At 39.7% G+C, this 21,777-nt stretch overlaps 1 protein-coding gene across 2 annotated transcripts in view; it reads left to right on the top strand.

Annotated features, from left to right (window-relative positions):
- Window positions 1–3,278: 3,278 nt before the first annotated feature.
- SNCB (synuclein beta) overlaps window positions 3,279–21,777 on the top strand; it is a 35,000-nt gene continuing 16,501 nt past the window's right edge. Inside the window, exons 1-2 of one of the 2 annotated variants that reach the window (XM_034442797.3) lie at window positions 3,279–3,752; window positions 4,692–4,826. In XM_034442797.3, coding sequence (XP_034298688.1) covers window positions 4,706–4,826 — 121 coding nt within the window. In that variant the 5' untranslated portion in view covers window positions 3,279–3,752; window positions 4,692–4,705. Of the gene's footprint in view, window positions 3,753–4,070; window positions 4,256–4,691; window positions 4,827–21,777 lie in introns of those variants that run through there. The other variant, XM_034442807.3, reaches the window with a different exon arrangement.

The following is a 21,777-nucleotide window of genomic DNA, read 5'->3' as shown; positions in this document are numbered from 1 at the left end:
CCAGAATGTCTGGCTCAAGGTCAGTGGCCACTCCATTGTGATTATCAGGAACGTTAAACTCGTTCTTGTATAGTTCTTCTGTGTAATTTTGCCACCTCTTCTTAATCTCTTCTTCCTCTGTTAGGTCCCTGCCATTTTGGTCCTTTATCATGCCCATCTTTGCATGAAACGTTCCCTTCATATCTCCAATTTTCTTGAAGAGATCTCTGGTCCTCCCTATTCTATTGTTTTCTTCTATTTCTTTGCACTGTTCATTTAAGAAGGCATTCTTATCTCTTCTAGCTATTCTCTGGAATTCTGCATTCAATTGGGTGTATCGTTCTCTTTCTCCCTTGCCTTTGCTTCCCTTTTTTCCTTAGCTATTTGTAAAGCTTCCTCAGACAGCCATTTTGCTTTCTTGCATTTCTTTTTCTTTGGGATGGTTTTAGTTGCTACCTCTTGTACAATATTGCAAACCTCCATCCATAGTTCTTCAAGACAGACAGGTCATTGCAGAGAGCTCTGACAAAACGTGATCCACTGGAGAAGGAAATGGCAACCCACTCCAGTATCTTTGCCATGAAAATCCCATGGACAATACATAGTTATAACCATATAAATTGCCTTAAAAAAAAACTAACCGAAGGTTCCTGGCTATTATGTTCTTATATTTTTATGTGAATATACATACAGTGGGGCAAAAAAGTATTTAGTCAGCCACCAATTGTGCAAGTTCTCCCACTTAAAAAGATGAGAGAGGCCTGTAATTGACATCATAGGTAGACCTCAACGATGAGAGACAAAATGAGAAAACAAATCCAGACAATCACATTGTCTGATTTGGAAAGAATTTATTTGCAAATCATGGTGGAAAATAAGTATTTGGTCAATATCAAAAGGTCATCTCAATACTTTGTTATATATCCTTTGTTGGCAATGACAGAGGTCAAACGTTTTCTGTAAGTCTTCACAAGGTTGGCACACACTGTTGCTGGTATGTTGGCCCATTCCTCCATGCAGATCTCCTCTAGAGCAGTGATGTTTTGGGGCTGTTGCTGGGCAACACGGACTTTCAACTCCCTCCAAACGTTTTCTATGGGGTTGAGATCTGGAGACTGGCTAGGCCACTCCAGGACCTTGAAATGCTTCTTACGAAGCCACTCCTTTGTTGCCCGGGCGGTGTGTTTGGGATCATTGTCATGTTGAACGACCCAGCCACGTTTAATCTTCAATGCCCTTGCTGATGGAAGGAGGTTTGCACTCAAAATCTCACGATACATGGCCCCATTCATTCTTTCCTATACATGGATCAGTCGTCCTGGTCCCTTTGCAGAGAAACAGCCCCAAAGCATGATGTTGCCACCCCCATGCTTCACAGTAGGTATAGTGTTCTTTGGATGCAACTCAGCATTCTCTCTCCTCCAAACACGAGTTGTGTTTCTACCAAACAGTTCTACTTTGGTTTCATCTGACCATATGACATTCTCCCAATCCTCTTCTGGATCATCCAAATGCTCTCTAGCAAACTTCAGACGGGCCCAGACAGGTACTGGCTTAAGCAGGGGGACATGTATGGCACTGCAGGATCTGAGTCCCTGGCGGCGAAGTGTTACTGATGGTAGCCTTTGTTACGTTGGTCCCAGCTCTCTGCAGGTCATTCACTAGGTCCTCCGTGTGGTTCTAGGATTTTTACTCACCGTTCTTGTGATCATTTTGACCCCACGGGGTGAGATCTTGCGTGGAGCCCCAGATCGAGGGAGATTATCAGTGGTCTTGTATGTCTTCCATTTTCTAATTATTGCTCCCACAGTTGATTTCTTCACACCAAGCTGCTTGCCTATTGCAGATTCATTCTTCCCAGCCTGGTGCAGGTCTACAATTTTGTTTCTGGTGTCCTTCGACAACTCTTTGGTCTTCACTATAGTGGAGTTTGGAGTGTGACTGTTTGAGGTTGTGGACAGGTGTCTTTTATACTGATAATAAGTTCAAACAGGTGCCATTAATACAGGTAATGAGTGGAGGACAGAGGAGCCTCTTGAAGAAGTTACAGGTCTGTGAGAGCCAGAAATCTTGCTTGTTTGTAGGTGACCAAATACTTATTTTCCACCATAATTTGCAAATAAATTATTTCCAAATCAGACAATGTGATTGTCTGGATTTGTTTTCTCATTTTGTCTCTCATAGTTGAGGTCTACCTATGATGTCAATTACAGGCCTCTCTCATCTTTTTAAGTGGGAGAACTTGCACAATTGGTGGCTGACTAAATACTTTTTTGCCCCACTGTATATGTATGCATAATATAAGGTAACTCTCATCAACTCTAGATCTGAAGGCACTATGAAAGAAATCTAGTGGCTGCTATGTGTTATGTGGAAACCTTATTTACAGTGAAATAAAAGCGTATTGTTTACTGTATTTAGTCTTTTTCTCATACCTTCATGTATTGTAGGTTTAAATTATTGGGTTGGTGGGGGGGTTATACACACAATAGGAATAGGAATAGGAATAGGAATAGGAATAGGAATAGGAATAGGAATAGGAATAGGAATAGGAATAGGAATAGAATAGAATAGAATTCTTTATTGGCCAAGTGTGATTGCATACATAAGGAATTTGTCTCCAGTGCATAAGCATCCAACTATGTATATTTTTACTTAGTAAATCCTATGAAAATCAACATGACTTTTCTGGTTGCATTATGAAAGATCTTTATCTGAGACCAACAATCCAGCTGCTGACACAATTTGCTTGTTCTCACAGGCCAATCAGACGCCAAGGAAAGAATTTATTTCAGTCCTGAAAGTCAACCACCTCCTGAAGCCTATGTAGACTTAACTACCCTGTTTCCCCCAAAATAAGACATCCCCTGTTAATAAGCCCAATCGGGCTTTTTAGTGCATGACAATAAGGCCAAGCACTTATTTTAGGGTTCAAAACAATATAAGACAGGGTCTTATTTTCAGTTGACCTCTCTCTGTCAACTGTTTACTCTCACCTTCTTCCAAGTGACAGGACAGCTTTTCAGTCCAGATTAGCCTAGGGCTTCTTAGCCAGGCTAGAATCTACTCAGCTTCAGAGCCTAGAAAAAGGTTGGCTTGGCAGGGCCACCTGCTAAAACCTCCTTCTGAACTAAATCAAATGCATATTCTGGCAACCAAAAAAGAAAGGTAGGAGGTCTGCTCTAAGGACCAGGCCTGTGGTTTTGCATCCCTCGGCTGCCTTCTGAGCTCAGGGTCTCCCTGCCTCCCTCTATCTCTATGCAAATTGAGCTAAGACCCCCCCTCCCACTAAACTCTCCATGGTGCCCCACCCAGCTGTTGTCTCCTCATTGCTCGAGCTCCTTCCCCGCTAAGGGGCAGGGAGGTGTATTGCGTTCTTTCAGATGCCCGGAGCCCAAGTCGCCAGGCCGTAAGCAAGGCCGTGGGGGGGGGGGTCTTGCTGCTGCATCTGGGCAGGACCGAGGGGCGGGGAGCTCAGATTTGCGTGCTGTGATGAAATCCCCTCGCCGGCGGGTATAGGGAGACGACGGCTCATTGCAATATTCAGCAGCGGTAGCAACGGAGGCACCGTCTTTCGTCTGCTCGCTCCTCTCCGCCTCCTCCTCTCCTCCGCCTCCTCCCCCAGCCGCTCCATGGCAGAGCTGCCCTGACTCCCCCGCTGCACCGCGCCGCCTGCCCGCCAACAGCTCCGCCCGCCCAACCCGCTCCGGCCCGGAATGATCTGAACCTTCCGACAGACACGCACCCGAGTCCAGCGCAATCGCCGATCGCAGGTGAGTGGCGCCTCGGCACGCTTCCTTCCCCCAAAGATCCTGGGCGGACGGGGAAAAAGATGGAGGGGGGTGGTGGTAACGGACGGTAGGTCGGTCATAACGCTGCCCTGAAGGTGAAGCCCTCAGGTCTGCGCAGGGTTGCAATCCCTCCGGCAACCTTCCTTTGGAAAGCAGGGCAGAACGGAGAAAGGAGATGGCTCGTACTGTCGGGTATTCTGCCCACCAAAAAATCTACGGCCATTCCTTTGACTCTCTTCCACCCCCCACTCCACCGACCCCCCCCCCGCCGCCGCCGTCGTCGTCGTCCCTCCCCATTTCCTCCTCTGGTTTCAAGGACGCGGAGTCACCCTCGTCGTCTTCGTGGGTGAAAAAGCATCCCCCCCCCACCCCCGCGCTCTCTCTCTCTCTCTCTCTCCCCGCGATCGTGAGCGATGCTTTTGAGGAACCGGGCTCGAAAGGTGTTGCTTTCCGCCCCCGCGGCTGCAACCCCCGAGTCAGCCGAGGTAGGCCTGGGCTAGGGTGGCAGATCAGGGGGAGGGGGACCAGCTGTTGCAGCAGCAATAACAATGCCCAGACTTGTTGAATTGGGGGCCGAAGGTTATCCTTCCCTGAGGGACCAACCTGGACTCCCAAGAATGGCTATGGAGGCGTCCCAGACATCCCCACCCTCCCTTCCGCTCCTCATTTGGAGACCCAAGAGAGACGGTCTCCTGCCTGTTCCAGCACACTTAGCTGGCAGGAAGGCAGTGCTTGCAATGAGATACTGCTGAAGAATATGAAGAAGGTATTTTTGTGACTACTGTACTGTGAAGTATAGTCTGAGCTACTCCCCATCTTTTTAAAGCCTGACTCATCCCCACCCCCCACCCCCAATAATCTTATCCTCGCTGGTAGTCCTTTGCTGAAGCCATCTTCCACCGGTGTCTTGTCTCCATGCAGAGCTCAGTGCCGGGATGGATGTGTTTATGAAGGGCTTGTCCAAGGCAAAGGAAGGGGTTGTTGCTGCAGCAGAGAAGACCAAGGAAGGGGTAGCAGTGGCAGCCGAGAAGACCAAGGAAGGCGTGCTGTATGTTGGTAAGGTTGCTGCAGGCAAAGCTGCAGAGCTGCCCCTCTCACTGTGCCCCCCCTTGCAGGGAAACAAATCTGCCAAGCAGAGAGAGGAAGGATTAAAAGAGGAGGAGAAGGCAGGCTTCCATTGGTTAGGGTTTTATCATTATTCTAGTTGATCCCTCCAAAGTGACAATGGCTTCCCTTCCTCCGTAATTATTTCTGTCTGTGCAATGATTCTAGGTAAGAAACAAAAAAAAAAAGGAGCCCAATGGTAGAATTCCTTTCTGAGATTTTCTGATTGTCTTCAGTATCCAAAAGATTTCATCTTCTAGGGCTCATCTTTACCTATGAGATTATGTTTGATTTTCAAGTAATTATCATGTCTCCTTTCCTTTGTGACTGATCAGATTTTAGATCCAATTAAGAGAACACTGGTTGAATGCACTGGTTTATTTAATTTTGGTTTTAGTATGTTCTGTGAACCCAACCATCTGTAAAGATGCAATTCCAGTCATGAGGTGAGTGTTCTGGAGTCTTTCTGCTACTCCACACATAGGATGGAATGCTTTCATTCTGCAAGAAAAAAAAAACATTGAGATATCTCAAAGTCTTTTTCCTACAACAGACTCTAAGGCTATAGTCTTGGGAAAAAACAGGGATGTGACAGATTATGGATTCATTTTAGTGTTCAATTTCAACCAGTTTTATAAATTCACCAGTAAGCAACCATTCCCCCAACACTTGAATAAATCATGCCTCCACTAATATTATACTCTTTTTTGAAATGGTGAGACCCACTCCCAAGTTCTTTCATTATTCCATTTTGTCATTCATCATCCTAGTGCTGACTCACAATCTTCCTGTACTTCTTCCTTGTAACACTGTAAACTCAATATAAATAAAACAATCATTGAGTGAGTGCAATTGTAACTAATTATAATTGTGATGCCATTTGCAAAAAGCAAGGCAACAAAAATCTTGAGCAAGACCATGAAGTATAGGTAGTTCTCAACTTACAGTGAATTATTTAGTGACCATTCACAGTTACAACAACGTTGAACAAAGTGACATGATCATTTTTCACACGACCATTGTAGCATCTTCGTGGTCATGTGATCAAAATTTGGATGCTTGGCAACTGGCATGTATTTATGATGGTTGCAGTGTCATGAGGTCATGTGATCACCTTTTGTGACCTTCTAACAAGCAAGGTCAATGGGGAAGCCAGAGTCACTCAACAACAGTGTTATTTCAGTGATTCACTTAACAACTGTGGCAAGAAGGGTCATAAATTGGGGCAAAACTCACTTAACAATTGTCTTGCTTAGCAATGGACATTTTGGGTTGTTATGGCTGTAAGTCAAGGACTACCTGAACCAAGATCAAAGGAAAGGGATTTGAAATAGTAATTTATAACAGATTTTTCTTAGATATATTTACAGAAAAAAAATAATGAGTGAGCAAGAGAGAGAGAGATGTGAATAAACCTAATGCTGTAAATCAACTCTTAGGAAAAAAAACCCAGTTGTGATAAACAAGAAAGAAAAAGCAACATGACTTAGACCTACTATCTGGACACATTCCATTCAACTCTTTTCTTAATTTGTCTTCCTCAGCCAGTTAGGAATCTGGCCTTAAGTTGAATCAGCTCTCAATACAAACATCAAAGGCAGACAATAAAGTTGATTTTAGCTAAATATGAATCCAGGTCTTTTTCCCCAGAATCTCTACATTTTGCCAAATCAAATCATTAAAAAAGTCTCCAACTGTGATCTGCTATCATGGGGATTGCTAGGCACAACTTAAGAGAAATGCTGGTTAAATTGCAGAACTATAGATTAGCAATGATTTTTAGTCTTTGTAACTGTATAATATCTCTTGAATTGCAAGCACCAAACCTTAAATGCCAACTGTTTGAGACTGATCAATCAAATTGGGACAGATCATCCTGCAGAAAATCTATCTTTGAGTTCACTATGATTTGATGGTACATAATCAGCTGGTCAGTTAGTTAATGAATCAATCAATCAATCAATCAATCAATCAATGAAGTAATAGTGAAGAACAACTATACTGTCCCACCTAATGTGTGATTTCTGAATATATATTTGGTTAGCCACTGCAAGCCACAGAAGTAGACTCAACGAGCCTTTCACTGATGCAGCTGTAGCTGTAAAGACATCACTTTGAGAGTGACATGGGCTGTCTCTAAATTTTTACACAGAGAGAGAGAGAACAAATATCTTGTATATTATTTACACATACAATAAAAATGAGAATACCTAATGGGGTTGTCCTGTAATCTTTTCCATCCTGGTGGTCTATAAATGAATTAGACTACAATTCCCATATTTCCTGCCAACAAGGTTTCCAGATCTTGTGATTGGAGAATTTGTGATTATTATCTTAAAACTAGGTCTGTATGAGCCTTTTTTTTTCTTTAGCTAAGCCATCATTCTTTTGCTTTGTCCACAAAACATGCTTTCCAGGAATTAACTAAGCATGTTGTGAAACTAATTGAATTCTCTGGCTTTGCATGATCTGCTGAACACTAAATTGACCAACTGGGATGAATTCCAGCAATATGTTTGGGTGAAAAGGGGGATTATTTTGGGGGTTCAGTGTGCTAGGCATACATAGCAGTTCCCTGCATCTTGGCCAATTTCTCTTCGTCATATTTTCTTGAGTGTGATCTCTTTATTTTTTCAATCTGTAGGATTTTTATAAATTTCTGTTCTACTATAGACAAATACATTAATCTGCACCCTGTATTTAAAAAGGGTTAAGGATAAAGGAGACACCCAAGAATTGATTAGGAATATCATGGTGTGTCTTGCTGAGAAGAGCCACACTCAAGAAACATTCCTTAGCAACAGGCTAAGCCCCAGTTAATGCTATTCCAGTTTAGCTTCATCTTCACTGGCAAATATCAGGCAATACAATTAAGCAAGCAACCATATTTGCAGATTTGCACCCTTTTTGATTCATATTCTGGCTGTTTTATATGACTTGCCCATCAACACTCACTAGGTTTTGGTTTTCATAGTTTTAGTCAAACTGGAGGATCCATTGTCCTGAATAGTGCTAGAAGGAGAGACCACTAAAAAGCCCAAAACTAAGCGCTAGCTATGAAGTCCAAAAGGCATCGTGAAAGAACGCAGCGCCCACCCATTTCTTTACAGTTGCCAAAACAACTAACTGGATACGTCTGGATAAAGTCACCAAATCTTGAGCTCTGATCAAAAGAAATGTGACTTCTATTTCATTTTATTTTTTTAAAAAAATAAGTTAAATCCATATTTAACATGGATCATGACAAGTGGCTTCTCCTTGCTGCCCATGTTTCATTTCTTTGCGTGTCCATGTGCAATGAAAATGAAAATGGAAAATGTAAATAGAAGAAAGAGAGGTTAGAAGAGAGGATTAATTTCAGAATGAGCCTCCCTTCATTCAGGATTCATGATGAACCAACCAGTGCACCTTGACTTTTGTCTATGGCAATCTGTCAAGATACACAGTCTTGAGTTTCTTTCTCATGCTTTCTGGTTTCTTAGGTTATGTTCATATTTTGCTAATGGTTTCCACATATCTTCTTCAGAGTCATGTCTGTGGCCTATCTGACCTCAAAAGAAGTGAAGAATACAGAGGGCCAAATTGCATCTTACTTTAGTCTGTCTTATGAATGTAGCCAGTATATCAACAATTCCATATTTGTCCTGCCTCTTGGCTCTTTCTCATTCTTCATCTTATTGTCCCTACTGGGAGAACCAGAGAATTAACTAACTTCCCATTTCCCCATAAGAGTTTCTCTTCTGCTGTGTCTTTGTACTTGTGACTTTAAGCATAATGTGGTTTTTTTACACTGTAGTTTGCATAATTTTGAACCCAACTATTGGAGTTTTTAAAGCCTAACTTAGAGGTTTACGCAAGGTGTGCATGTGTGGTAGCATATGTAGCTCAATGGGGTTGGTTCATCCTGTCCTCCAACCCGTTTCTGAGGAGATGCCAACAAAGTGTATCAAGGCAGTACCTACCCTATTTATTTCTTTTCTCTGTGTGACAGGCTGCTATATGGATTGGTGCTTGAGGTTTTTTGGTTTACTGTTTGTGTTTGTGTTCTGTACCACTGAGTTAGGCAGCCTTATAAGTCAAAGATAGATGGATGGATGGATGGATGGATGGATGGATGGATGGATGGATGGATAGATAGATAGATAGATAGATAGATAGATAGATAGATAGATAGATAAGGTCCTCATTCAGGGCAAAACAGGAAAACGACATTACTGTGCTTTTTTTATTTCCTGCCAGACATTGATAATGCCCGATACCAACTTTAAGTGATCAGATAATCTTGGCATAAGGTAAAACAAAAATGATTGTCATAACAAAAATAAAAATATGGAAAATAAATCACATATCCCTGTTCTGGAATAATTACTTCTTGTGTTTATCTCTCTCCCTCATTTGTCTTGTTAACAACTCCTTTAAAAAAGAGCTAATTGCTATTGCCTTTTTGCCCTCACCCATGTCTGCCTTCCCTTAAAATCCTTTTTACTTTTTAGCAAATAAAGACATCAGGCTAGAAACCAGGAGACTGGGAGTTCTAGTCCCTCCTGAGGCACAAAGCCATATGGGTGACCTTGAGCTAGTCACTTTCATCTCTAGGAAGGAGGTATTGGCAAAGCACTTTGAAAACCTTGCCCAAGAAAACTGCGGGGACTTGTCCAGGCAATCTGAAAATTGGACACGATTGAATGGAAGAAAAAAAAATAGCCACTTAGGCTGATCCAACAAACTCACATTAAAACAAACTATGGCTTGTGAATCTAGCCAAAGAAAAGGGTTCTAGAATGCCAAATTTTCATTTTTAAAGTTACAGACCCATAAGAACAAAATGGAGATTCATTGACTAGAAAAACAATCCAATTTAGATGGATGTGTGTAGTTGGCAAGTCACATGATAATAAATTCATTTTTGTATTATTGATAAAATTGCTATTCTTTCCACCCCACCCTACCCGCTTTAAAAGGAAGTTAGAATATTCAGATTATTAATGGTTTGGATGATTGATATTGTAATTCAGCATATGTCACAGGCAATTTATTTATCTGCTGTTTTGTGAAAGAAGAAATATTTCTTCTAAAAAAAGATTTGATATTGATGTCTTTCTTGAAGTCTTTTAAACAATATTTATAAGGGAACTGAGAAATCCTATCTTCTCTGGCAGGTTATGAAAAGTAATTATCTAGTGGAATGATATAGCAAACTGACCAACTCATAACTTGCTAATGTTTTGGACAACAGATCCTACAGTATCCTGATACAGGACTTCATACTTACAGGACTTGATACAAAACATTTTTCTTCTACATTCCCAGTTCTATTTACAGACAGTAGATCTTAAACCCACAACACTGAGCCGTAATAGCCTAGTTCATATATTTTCAAATTGTAGGAAGAATTGCAGAGACTGTGTGGCGTTCCAAGAGGAAGAGAGGAAATTATCAGACTGATGGAACTTTCCTCCCAATATGGCTAAGCCATAAGGCAAGGGATGGTAGAGAGAAATAAGGTTAGCAGAGGAGAGGCAGAAAAATGTTTCTGTCTTTGCATGCAGAAGCTGTTTTCACATGTGGAATTGGGTTCAATCATCGGTATTTCACTCACCTGTGAAAAAGATAGTTTGCATCTGGGTGACTGCAGGACATTGGTTTAAGGATTTCATATTCATGAGATGCTGGACTGTGCCATTTGCAACTGTAAATGTGATTATGCTACTTGCAACAGTAAATGTTTTTTTTAGAATGCCCCTCTTTATAGAAGAAATGAACTTCCCTTCATGTAATAATTTAGCATACTGAATTAGTATTTTTCCTTGAAATGCTAGCTTTCTATACTCAAGGAACTTATACTGGTATTCCCCACCTATCAAGTCATTCTTCTGGTTTTTTTCCAGCTATAGGCGAGTCCAAACCTTTCTCATGTATTTGTCCTAGAAGGAACTATTGCCACAATCTTGTGACCATTTATATTTATTTATTTAATTAATTAATTTATATACTGCCCTACTCCCAAAGGACTCAGGGCGGTGAACAGCCAAGAGATATAATATACATAATACAAACGTTAAAAAACCATTTAAAAATACATTAAATACTTTGGCCCACAAACAAATTTAAAACACCCCAATTTATAAAACAAATTTAAAACAATTTAAAAGGGAGGTTAGGCCAGACCAGCCTGCTGGAATAAGAATGTTTTGAGGGCACGGCAGAAAGTGTGCAAATCCGGGATCCTCCTTATCTCCGGGGGGAGCTTGTTCCAGATGGCAGGTGCCCCCACAGAGAAGGCTCTCCCCCTGGGGGCCGCCAGTCAACATTGTTTGGCCGATGGCACCCTGAGAAGACCCTCTTTATGGGAGCGTACTGGTCGGTGAGAGGCTACTGGTGGCAGAAGGCAGTCTCGTAGGTACTCAAGTCCTAAGCCGTGGAGCACTCTAAAGGTGGTAACCAAAACCTTGAAGCGCACCCGGAAGACCACCGGGAGCCAGTGCAGCTCGTGCAGGAGGGGAGTCACATGGGAGCGCCACGTCACTCCCATAACCACCCGTGCGGCCGCATTCTAGACCAGCTGGAGCCTCCAGGTGCTCCTCAAGGGGAGCCCCATGTAGAGAGCATTGCAGTAGTCCAGGCGGGAAGTGACGAGGGCATGAGTGACCGTACGTAACGAGTCCCGATCCAGATAGTCCTTAACTTACAACCATTTATTTAGCAACCATTCCATCTTACAACTGAAAAAAGTATTTATGGCCAGTCCTTGCACTTACCACTTTTGCAATACCCACATTGTTTTATGATCAAAATTCAGACACTTGGCAATTGGCATGTATTTATGATGGTTGCAATGTTCTGGGGTCACATGATCACTATATGTGACTTTCCCAGGAGGCTTCCAAGAAGCAAAGTCAACAGGGGAAGTCAGATTTGCATAATAACCAAGCAATTCATTTAACAACTGCAGCAAAAAAAAGTTGTGAAATCAGGTGCAACTCACTTGACAATCACCTCACTTAGTGATGGAAGCCGTGATCTCAGTTGTGGCTGTATGTTTAGGACTATCTATTGGAATAATCCCCATTGAATACAGTGGTGCTTCTAATTACACATGCATAAGATCAGGCTGCATCTGTTCTGCAATTAGTATTTTCTCCGTCACCCTTTGGAGGTCTTCTATGACAGTGTTGTGTGGTTAGAGTGGAATGGGACAACTTGCCACTGCCAACTTGCCATGAAACAACTCGCTGCAGGACAATTGAACAATTCAATTTAATTATTTAAAATAATTTTAAAATAATTTTAATTTTTGTCATTCACATTTCATTTGCATTCTTTAATGATCCTTTTCCACAATTCCACTGATATTAGTGTAACTCTTGTCCCGCAGTGAGTTGGCCACTAGTTGGCTGCGGCAAAATGATCCTGGCAAGTTGTCCATGGCAAGTTGCCTGTGGTGAGTTGTCCTAGACCTTGGCTAGAGAGCAAAGGTATGCTTGCTTTCTGCTTTTTCCAATGCCTTGTAATATTTGAACATTCCTCATTGTAGGTGTTCATTCTACAATACAGGAAAGCTGTATAAGAGAATGCCAGGTTCAGGGGCTTCCGGTTGATGTCGCAGCGAGACTGGACATGAGGAGCGGGTCTCCGTGCTCCCGTGCCCAGTTCTCCCCCTTGGTAGGCTCCGAAAGGAGCCAAAACTGCCCTGTAGGGGTGGTGAAGCAAAGAGAGGTACCCTGTGAGGTCACAGAGAGTTGCAACTCTCCTGTCTGACCCAGGGTTCTTTTTCCCTCTCAGCTACGGCAAGGAGAAGAGGCAGCCGAAAGATGGCTGCCACAAAGCTGGAGCAACCGAGGAACAACTAAGACTGGTGCTGGAGCTAAGTAGGTGAACAGTGGTTGGAACTGGGGGAGAGGATTCCTTCTTACTTAAAACCTAACCCTAAGGAACAATTTAGAACTATCTGCTCAGAATTGCTTGTTAAAGCGGCGATTAAGCATTCTGGGAAAAATACCAGACTGGAAGGAAAAGACCTAAAGAGAGAAAAACAATTCTTTTTTAGAATGGTGGCATGATTAGAAATAACGGAAGGAGGAAACATTTGTATATACATACTTTTATATAATGGAATAAAAGTAACAATAAAATGGGAAAACAAGAGATTGAATGATGGTATTATTAAATACATTTTAATAATATTGTGATTCGTATTGGAATAATTGAAACACTGAGCAATTAAATAATGAAAGAACATATTTCAATATAAACCTGTATTATTATCAGAATTATATAGATTTGATTATTGTAAACAATATGATTAGAATCATATTGAAGGGCCTGGTGGCTCAGCAGACTGATAGCATTGTGATTAACACCAGCTGTCTGCAATTACTGTAAGTTCGAATCTCACCAGGCTCAAGGTTGACTCAGCCTTCCATCCTTTCTAAGGTAGGTAAATTGAGGACCCAGTTTGTGGGGGCAATAAGCTGACTTTGTATAAATATACAAAAGTATGAAGGCTATTGCTTAACACATTGTAAGCCGCCCTGAGTTTCCGGAGAAGGGTGGCATATAAATCAATTTTTTTTAAAAAAAAGAATAATTTTGTATGTCTAAATAATATTGGGATTGGTATTAGAATTGTGTATTGAAACTTTAAATAATGAAATAATGATTGTATCTTAATACAAATAGATGTAAAGAGTGAAATATGGGAGGTAAGTTAAAAATGAACAGGAGTCAAAGTACCAAAGTGGGCAAGAGATGTTGGATAGAAAGAAAATGTCTTTTAATAAAAGGGTGACATAATTAAAAGTTAGAATAGAGATAGAAATAAAGGAAAGGGGGAATATTAGTGTATACATTTTTACATAATAAAATAAAAGCAATAACAAGAGGGAAGCTTAGAAATTGAATGGCGATATTATTATGTACGATCAAATAATATGATGAGTGGCATTAGAGCAATATATAAAAACATGGAATAATTAATGATAAACTACAACTTAATATAAATGGGTATTATTATTATTAGAAATATATAATTTGGTTGAATGTAATAACTATGATCAATTTTACTAGTTTTATTTGTATTAGAATATATGACACCCAAGTGCCACATTGTTCATGCATTGATATGTATATGTATATGCAAAATAAAATAAAAAACTTTAAAAAAAAAAGAGAATGCCAAGTTCTGAGTTGCACATGGAGATAATATACTGCAGATGTTTGCCCTCCAGCATGTGGCATAGTGAGACATGGAAAATGGGTTAAGGGGTGGAATTAAGTTTTTTAAAGACTCTGATTAACAAGAGAACCTTTTGTTGATTTATAGTAGAAAATCCACCCTGCTTGCCAGTAATTAATTATTGTAATTAACTTTTACATGCAAGCAGAATAGTAGAGACAAAACATCAGTTTGCCACACCTTTATTTTGTTGACTGTATAAAGGAAAGGTTGCTTAAATAGACTTAGGGTTTAATTAATCCATGTAGACAGTGAAAGTGTGCTTGACTGGAAGGCTAACAAACATGGTGAGTCCCAAGAATTAAATGGGAGGCTGGTAGATGCCATGAAAAATAGGGAAACAAACATTGCACTCTACTGCTTTTGAGGACAGTTTCCCATTGCTTAGATCTGCTTTACATTTTTTCCTGGATGTCTGACCTTGCAATTGGCTGCATCAACATGTTTCTTGGAACATACCCAGCAGAGCAAGCAATCCACAGTGCTGGAAGTCTTGGGCCCTTTTCATTAATTATCACTATGGCCATTTTGTAGCTTTGGCATATTTTATTGGCAAGGATTTTTATATCTTTTTCCAGATCACTAAAGAAAAACACTGAAGGCCACTGGGCCTGCAACTGATCGCTCTGGGATTTTAATATAAGTACTTCTGCATGCTTAATAACTGAACTGTAGTTTATTGATCATGATAGTGCTATTTCTTTAACTGGAATGCTCCAAGAAAGCAAGCGGGATCTCTTAAAGCACTCAGTTATAATAATTACATTACTCTTCTGAACTTATCTGTGAGTTCAAAGAACAGCTGGCAGATGAACAGATAGGGAAGCATCAGTATTAGGAGATGAGATGTCTAACAAATTTCTCCTGTTGTGCCAAGTAGACACAGCAGAAAAACAAAACACAGAGGTTTTTCTGTACTGAATATTCAGATAATTTTTCCAATCACAGATAAGCTCTGCTATGGAGAACAGGGTCAAATACGTTGGAACGGTAGCTTGTTCCTGCTATAATATCAAACAAAAGGATATGGGAGTGGATTTCTGTTGGCTTAGTCTGCTAAATAGTTCACCAGATTTGTTTTGAGAGCTCCATCATAGGATATAGATAACTGTCTTGATCTCATTAGGTTTCATGTCTCTGCCATTTTAAAAAAGGTTTAAATTAAAAGAATGGGGAAGCTGGCATTCTACGCAGTAAAGTACTAATCCCTTGGATCACCTTGATTTCTAGGAATGTTTATTGGCTTTCTTAGAAAATAAGAAGTAATGGGCTTCTGCAGTCCTGTGCCTAGTTTAGATGTGTGCCATCTAAACTGCCATCCTTCTAGGTATGAAGGAGCCTGGTTTAGCTCTGCAGACTAAAGCATCGTAATTAACATCCAGCTGTCTGCAATTACACCAGTTCGAATCTCACCAGGCTCAAGGTTGACTCAGCCTTCCATCCTTTCTAAGGTAGGTAAATTGAGGACCCAGTTTATGGGGGCAATAAGCTGACTTTGTATAAATATACAAAAGTATGAAGGCTATTGCTTAACACATTGTAAGCCGCCCTGAGTCTTCGGAGAAGGGCGGCATATAAATCAAATTAATATATATATATATATATATATATATATATATATATATATATATATATATATATATATATATATAACAACAACAAAAATCCAAAAGCATAAACAGGGTGTGTCCTGCAATAGCAGGAGCTAGAGAGTGGAAGGCAGTATTCATTATGTAGACAGGCCAGCAAACCCTGCCTGCTGCTGTAAGTCACCATTTTCCTCACATTTCCAAAAAGCTGGGGGAGCCAGGTTCTGCAGCATTTGGCAATTCCACCGAAACGCTATGGTTGAGTGCTATTCTGAGCCAATTGGAGGATTTATGGGTATTTGATTTGTATGTTGTCTTTCTTCTCTGGGAATAAGAGATCTTTGATGATCTCTGAGCTTGATAGTTTTTAGGCAGATGTTTCATTATCCAATCTAGGTAACATCATCAGAACAATCAGGGAGTGGGGTTTCTTTACTAGCACTGATGATGTTACCTAGTTTGGGTAATGAAACGTCTGCAAGAAAACAACCAAGCTCAGACAGCACCAAGGACCCCTCATTTCAACCTTCAGCTACAAATATTCTTCTTTATCGGTCTCTGGGAATACTTAAGGCAACTAGCAAAATTTTAAAAAAACAAATAAAATATCCAAAGTTTAAATATAATTTAATGTCATATTCAATCATTTATCAATTAGAATCATAGAATCACAGAGTTGTAAGTGATCCAAGAGATCATCAAGTCCAACTACCTGCAACTGCAGGATTCACTACACTGTCCCTGATAGATAACAGTCCAGCCTCTGTTTGAAATCTCAGAAGTCTGAATTGAATAAGGAAGCATTCTCGAACAAAGTACATGAGTGTGTGATAAACTACAATTCCTACCACTCCTAGCCAACCTATTTCTGGCTAGGCAGGCTAAGGATGGTGTAAATTACAGTTTAACATATCCATACTTAGTGGGGAAAGTAATAGAAGTATCCAGTATTTAAAATGTTCCCTGTAACTTCTACCCTTATCTTATCCCAATGTCCAGGAGAGTGCCACAACCACACTGCGGCTTCCAGAAAGCTAAAACACCCAGATATAAAATATTAGTTAAAACACATGATGCTAGGACAACTACTCCCAAACCCAGACTTAGAGGGTTCACACAACAACCTGGCTTGGACTGGGGAGAATGAAATCTCTCAGGCTAAAAAATCCCACCCAATAATGGATTTGCCAAAGAGGAAAGTGAGGATGCAGAATATATAAGCAAGCATCAATCATTAATGGAGACTGTGAGGGCTAGAGAGGGGATCTACTGTAAGAGAATATGGAGCTTTTCAAGCCTGGCTTGGTATAAATTCTGAACTACGGTTTCTGTTTGCTCAAAAATTGGCAGCTATTTTTATACAGCCCCGTTTTGTTTCTTGGAATACAATATAGATATAGTTCCTAATGGTCTTCAACCATTGGAGCACAACAAAACCTTTTGGCCAGAGGTTTTGTTTTGGAATGGAATGGTCATCATCAGTATGTTGGTAACACTCAGCTGTTGCTCCTTACTATGCTTGATCATTGGCTACGTTTGATAAATGTTCAATGAGCACAAACAATCTGAGATAAATCTAAAGCAAGACAGGGGCCCCATTAGTTTATAAGAAACAGATTGGGGAATGACATTGTACCTGGTCTGGATAAGGTTACATTCTTCCTGAAAGAATACACGTTTGCAGTCATGGACTACTCCTTTAACATCAGCTGACTCTGAAGTCAACTTATGTCTAACCTTAAAAGTATCCAGTAATTGCAACTGACGCTCAATGCAGCAACTAAGCTGCTAAGAATACAGTGCAAGACATGGGGAATGGAGGTTGTATAATGCATGCACTGAACAATATGCATTGTTTGCCAGTTGCTGGCCAGCACAATTTAAGCTTTAAAGCCCTAAATGGCTTACCAGTTGACTAAAGAATCATCTTTTTTATTATAAATCTATTTAGTTATTAAGATCTGTAGGAGAGGTCCTTCTGCATGTAGAGTGGGTTTCCTCCTGCATGTTTACCAGGCTAGGAAAATCACTCAGTCACAGTGGTAGCTAAACCCCATTCTCTCAGCATTTTAAGAAAGAAAAACTATAAACAGGCATTTCATGTAACAGTGCCTATACAATTTTAATATCTTTATAACCACAAATGCTAGGAAGTTGAATTCCATTGTCCATGTATCAGCAGGCTTTTAAACTTCCCATTAAATGTCTATTCAGGAATATCTTGCATTTTATTTTAAAAATGTCTTTGCAGACTGAGAGAGAGCTTATAATGAACAGGATTAAAGCAGGCATATACAGAGAATGTAATGTCTTTCTTTGTGAGAAAAGTTTTTTCCCCAAATCAGTTATTTGTTCTGAAGAATAGGCAGAAGCTGCATGTTGAGTTCAAAGATGCATGTAACATTGCATGCAGTTTGATCCCAAAAGCCAACTTCAACAGTGGTGGGTTGCTACCGGTTCACCCCAGATCGCCCACCCACCCTGACGCTTCTGCGCAGAAGCATCGCGCGCGCACATGAGTGCGGGCACGCCCACAAGCAAACCGGTAGCAACGGGTTTTGAAACCTGCCCCTGAACTTCAGGTTTTTACATAGGAATGCATCAAGGGACTTGAGATTGCCTGAGGCTGGCTGCCTCTTAGTTGATGGCTTGTATACTTCATAGTTCATACCATAGTTCCCAAGAAAGCATCTTCAATGCATACCTTTATACCATGGGGATGGAAGTGCCGATTAGCATCTTTTCTATTGTAATCCATATGTATTGGAAGGCAGGCCCCTTTGAATGTAGGTGAGTTACATCTTTACTTGGAGGTTGCTAGGATGTGGAGCAACTTAGCAAAGTTAACCCTGTGCTAACATGTACAGAGGTGAAGGTCCGAAGAGGACCAGTTTTCCTCTTTCTAGAACCAAGTGAAGGAATACTATGGTACTTTATTCTGAGCATAGCATTTTCTTTTAGACAGCTATGCAGCAGGAAAAATATCTACTGACCCTGAGGAGTAAAATCTGCGTAAATGAGACATGCCCCAGGAGAATCTCTTTGGAATGGAGGTTGTTTACCTGATCCCAGCTCACCCCTTTTGGCACACAGAGAAGGTGTGTGAATTCCATGCCTATTGTTTGGCCTCTGAGCAGTTGCATGTTTGTTCTGTGCCAAAAATAGTTTCAGCTTCTCCAGGGGATCACTGGCAAGTTTCCAAAGCAAAAAAGAAAAGAAAGCTTCCAAAACATCTTTTTCCCACTAATTATATCATTGAATGGAAGCACTGATAGTAGACATAATCTCTGGAATCTAACCTCCCCCCTCCCCTCACTTAAAACAAAAGATGAAAAAACATACTCAAGTCAGTGATACTTTGGAGCATCACTGCATCCAGGTTTTTCCCCATACAGTCTGCTAAGGAGTGAGCTCATAGTTGTTTAGTCTGCCAAAAAGATGGCTTCCTGGAATGGTTCTGATCGTCGTAGGCTACGCATGTAATTAAAACCTCTATCCTTTTGGTGTTAACTGAATTTTTAAGGGCCAATTGGAAGGCTGTGCTGCCAGCAAAATACAGCTTCATAAAACTGGCACACATTTCTTGTAATCCAGGTAAATGCAAGGGAGCTTGGCAAGAGGGAAAGAGCTATGGATGATTCTGTATACATCACAATCTTGTTTGTTGCCACATGCTGCAAGAAAACTGATAGAGGAGAGCTTCAATTTTTTGGATGGCTCACTGACCAGTGAAATATTAATGGTCATATTGGAAGAAAACATCAACTGCTTGTTGCCTTTGAAGAAGGCCAGTGGAAACACACAGCAGCTCAAGACATTTTGCTGCCTGTTGAAAGTCAGTATTGATGCAGTTTATTATGCTGTTGAGATAGCAACACCTCCCTTTATTCCTACCCACTTTCTTTTTTTAATAATAATTTTGTTAAAGATTGCAAATACATTAGAAACTAATGCAAACTGGAAAAAAAAATAGAAGGTACAGTAAAAAAAAAAAGGAAATAGAAATAGAAAAAAAGAGAAATATATAAATGACTTCTGACCTGCATCACAAATATAATCAATTTTAGTAACTCATCATCTCTTAAAATACAACAAATGTTTTTTTTTCTTTCCCATATCCCATCTTTTATCTGTATCCATAAAACCTAGTCATTTCAGTCCTGTTGTCCATTGGGGGAGTTATAGAGAAAACAACATATTATTTAATTGATCAAATAAATCAACCTTATATTCCTTCCTTTTACTTCTAATAATCTTGATCTTTAGTCCAAATAATGTGCTAGAAGTTGAGTTCTTTTCATTATTTTTTGGTCTTTTCTAAAAATTCAAAACTTTAACAAGCTTCTTTTGTAAAACCAATATACTAGGAAAATTATCCTTGCCATTCTCTTGGTTTGTTATCTGTATTTCTCTTCTAATTTTTAAGACATCAGTTGGTTTATTTGTATGTTTTCTCATGTCATTTTCATAGCCTGTTATTGTTAAATCCACTTTCAGATCAGTCTCAAGCTTGTCAGATAAAACTTGTTCCTCTTTCATAACATCTTTTCAACAATCTGTACATACAGGCAATCACTCTTTAATTTATGGATTCATTGTTTAAAAATATCATTGACTATTTCCAATATTATTCCAATAACCAAAAATATATTTATCTTGCTTCATTCTATAATTGTAAGTTGAATTTGAGTGTTCTTCTTTAATTATAATATTTAGTTCCTCCAGTTCTCTCTGGTGTTCAAGTTTTAAAGTCTTACCTTAATATTTTAAAAATAAAAATAAAAGCACTTTCCTGTGGGGAGAATTCTTGATAATTAATTTCAAAAATGTATTTCAAATTTATCTGGGCCCCTAGTCCATTTGTAACATTCTAAAATCAAAGTTTTAATCACTCTTTGGCTGTTTGTTCCAAATTATTATTTTTTCATTCTTAAACTTGTACTTAAAACATTCTTTCACTAAAGATTTAGGAAGCTCACCCAGGGCTGTCCACCTTGTTGATCCAAAAGTTCCCAATTGCTGAAAAGCAGTTAACAAGCAATTTCCAAAAGTGAATAGAAAAGGAAGTATGTGAACTTTCAAAAGTGTTGATGTGATTTCATTTATTTTACACATTTAAATAGCTGCCAACTAAAAATGACTCTGGATAGTGTATAACCATTGAACAAAATCACAGATAAGAACAATCATTATTAAAAAAATCTAAAAAGAATAATTGAAAGTATTATAACTATTTAAAATATATAAAATTTATATAGAAAGAACAGCTGTCTGGAGCATTTATGGTGGTCTTAAGTCCTCTCCTTGTCAGATCTGCTCCTAAAACTGGCTAGATAAAACTTATTCTAGCTATTTGCAGCCTCAGATTTGTCCAGAGTATTGTAGCAACAAATATTAAAATGGGGACTCCTGTACAAAGCCTATTGTCCCCCTCCCCCTTCAGTCTTGATGTTCAAACTATTACAGAGTGGAATTAGGGGCTGCAGAGATATTTGCACAATTGTGAAGCCATGAAGTATCTCAAACACACCTTTGGAACAGGGCCTCAGTTTGGTGTATGTATATTATTATTAGTCCCTTTGAAATTATTTATTTATTCAGGGTATGGCAATATATATTAACATTTCATTTAGATTAATAAAACACAATAAAATATAAATGTTAAAAAGATCTATATTTAAATGTCACCGTAGATTAGGCTTCACTCCTCATAGAGGAAACCCTTGTTTCACTGTATTTCCCACATAGCAGTTAATGGTGAAACCTCTTAATACATGAAGGGAATGTTTCACATGGTTCTAAAGTAGGAGCATCTTTCCACAGCTTTCCTCACTGTCAGGGAATATTAATATCAATTAATATTAATGTGCATATTAATAACTTATGCTGTTTGTGCATATTAACTTACATTACAGTTAGAAGATGGAATATAATACTTAGGCCAGGAATAGGCAACCTGGAACTCTCCAGGTATTTCTATTACAATATCCACAAATCCTGATCATTGGCCATAGTGACTACAGTTTATAGGAGTTTAGCTGGTGTCCAATGTTGCCCATTGTTTGATTCCTACCTTAAT

The sequence above is a fragment of the Pantherophis guttatus genome, chromosome 2 (assembly GCF_059756535.1).
Source record: "Pantherophis guttatus breed Tessera chromosome 2, ASM5975653v1, whole genome shotgun sequence".
NCBI lineage: Eukaryota > Metazoa > Chordata > Lepidosauria > Squamata > Colubridae > Pantherophis > Pantherophis guttatus.
The sequence above is the reverse complement of the archived record's forward strand: the minus strand, read 5'-3'. Positions and strand labels throughout refer to the sequence as shown.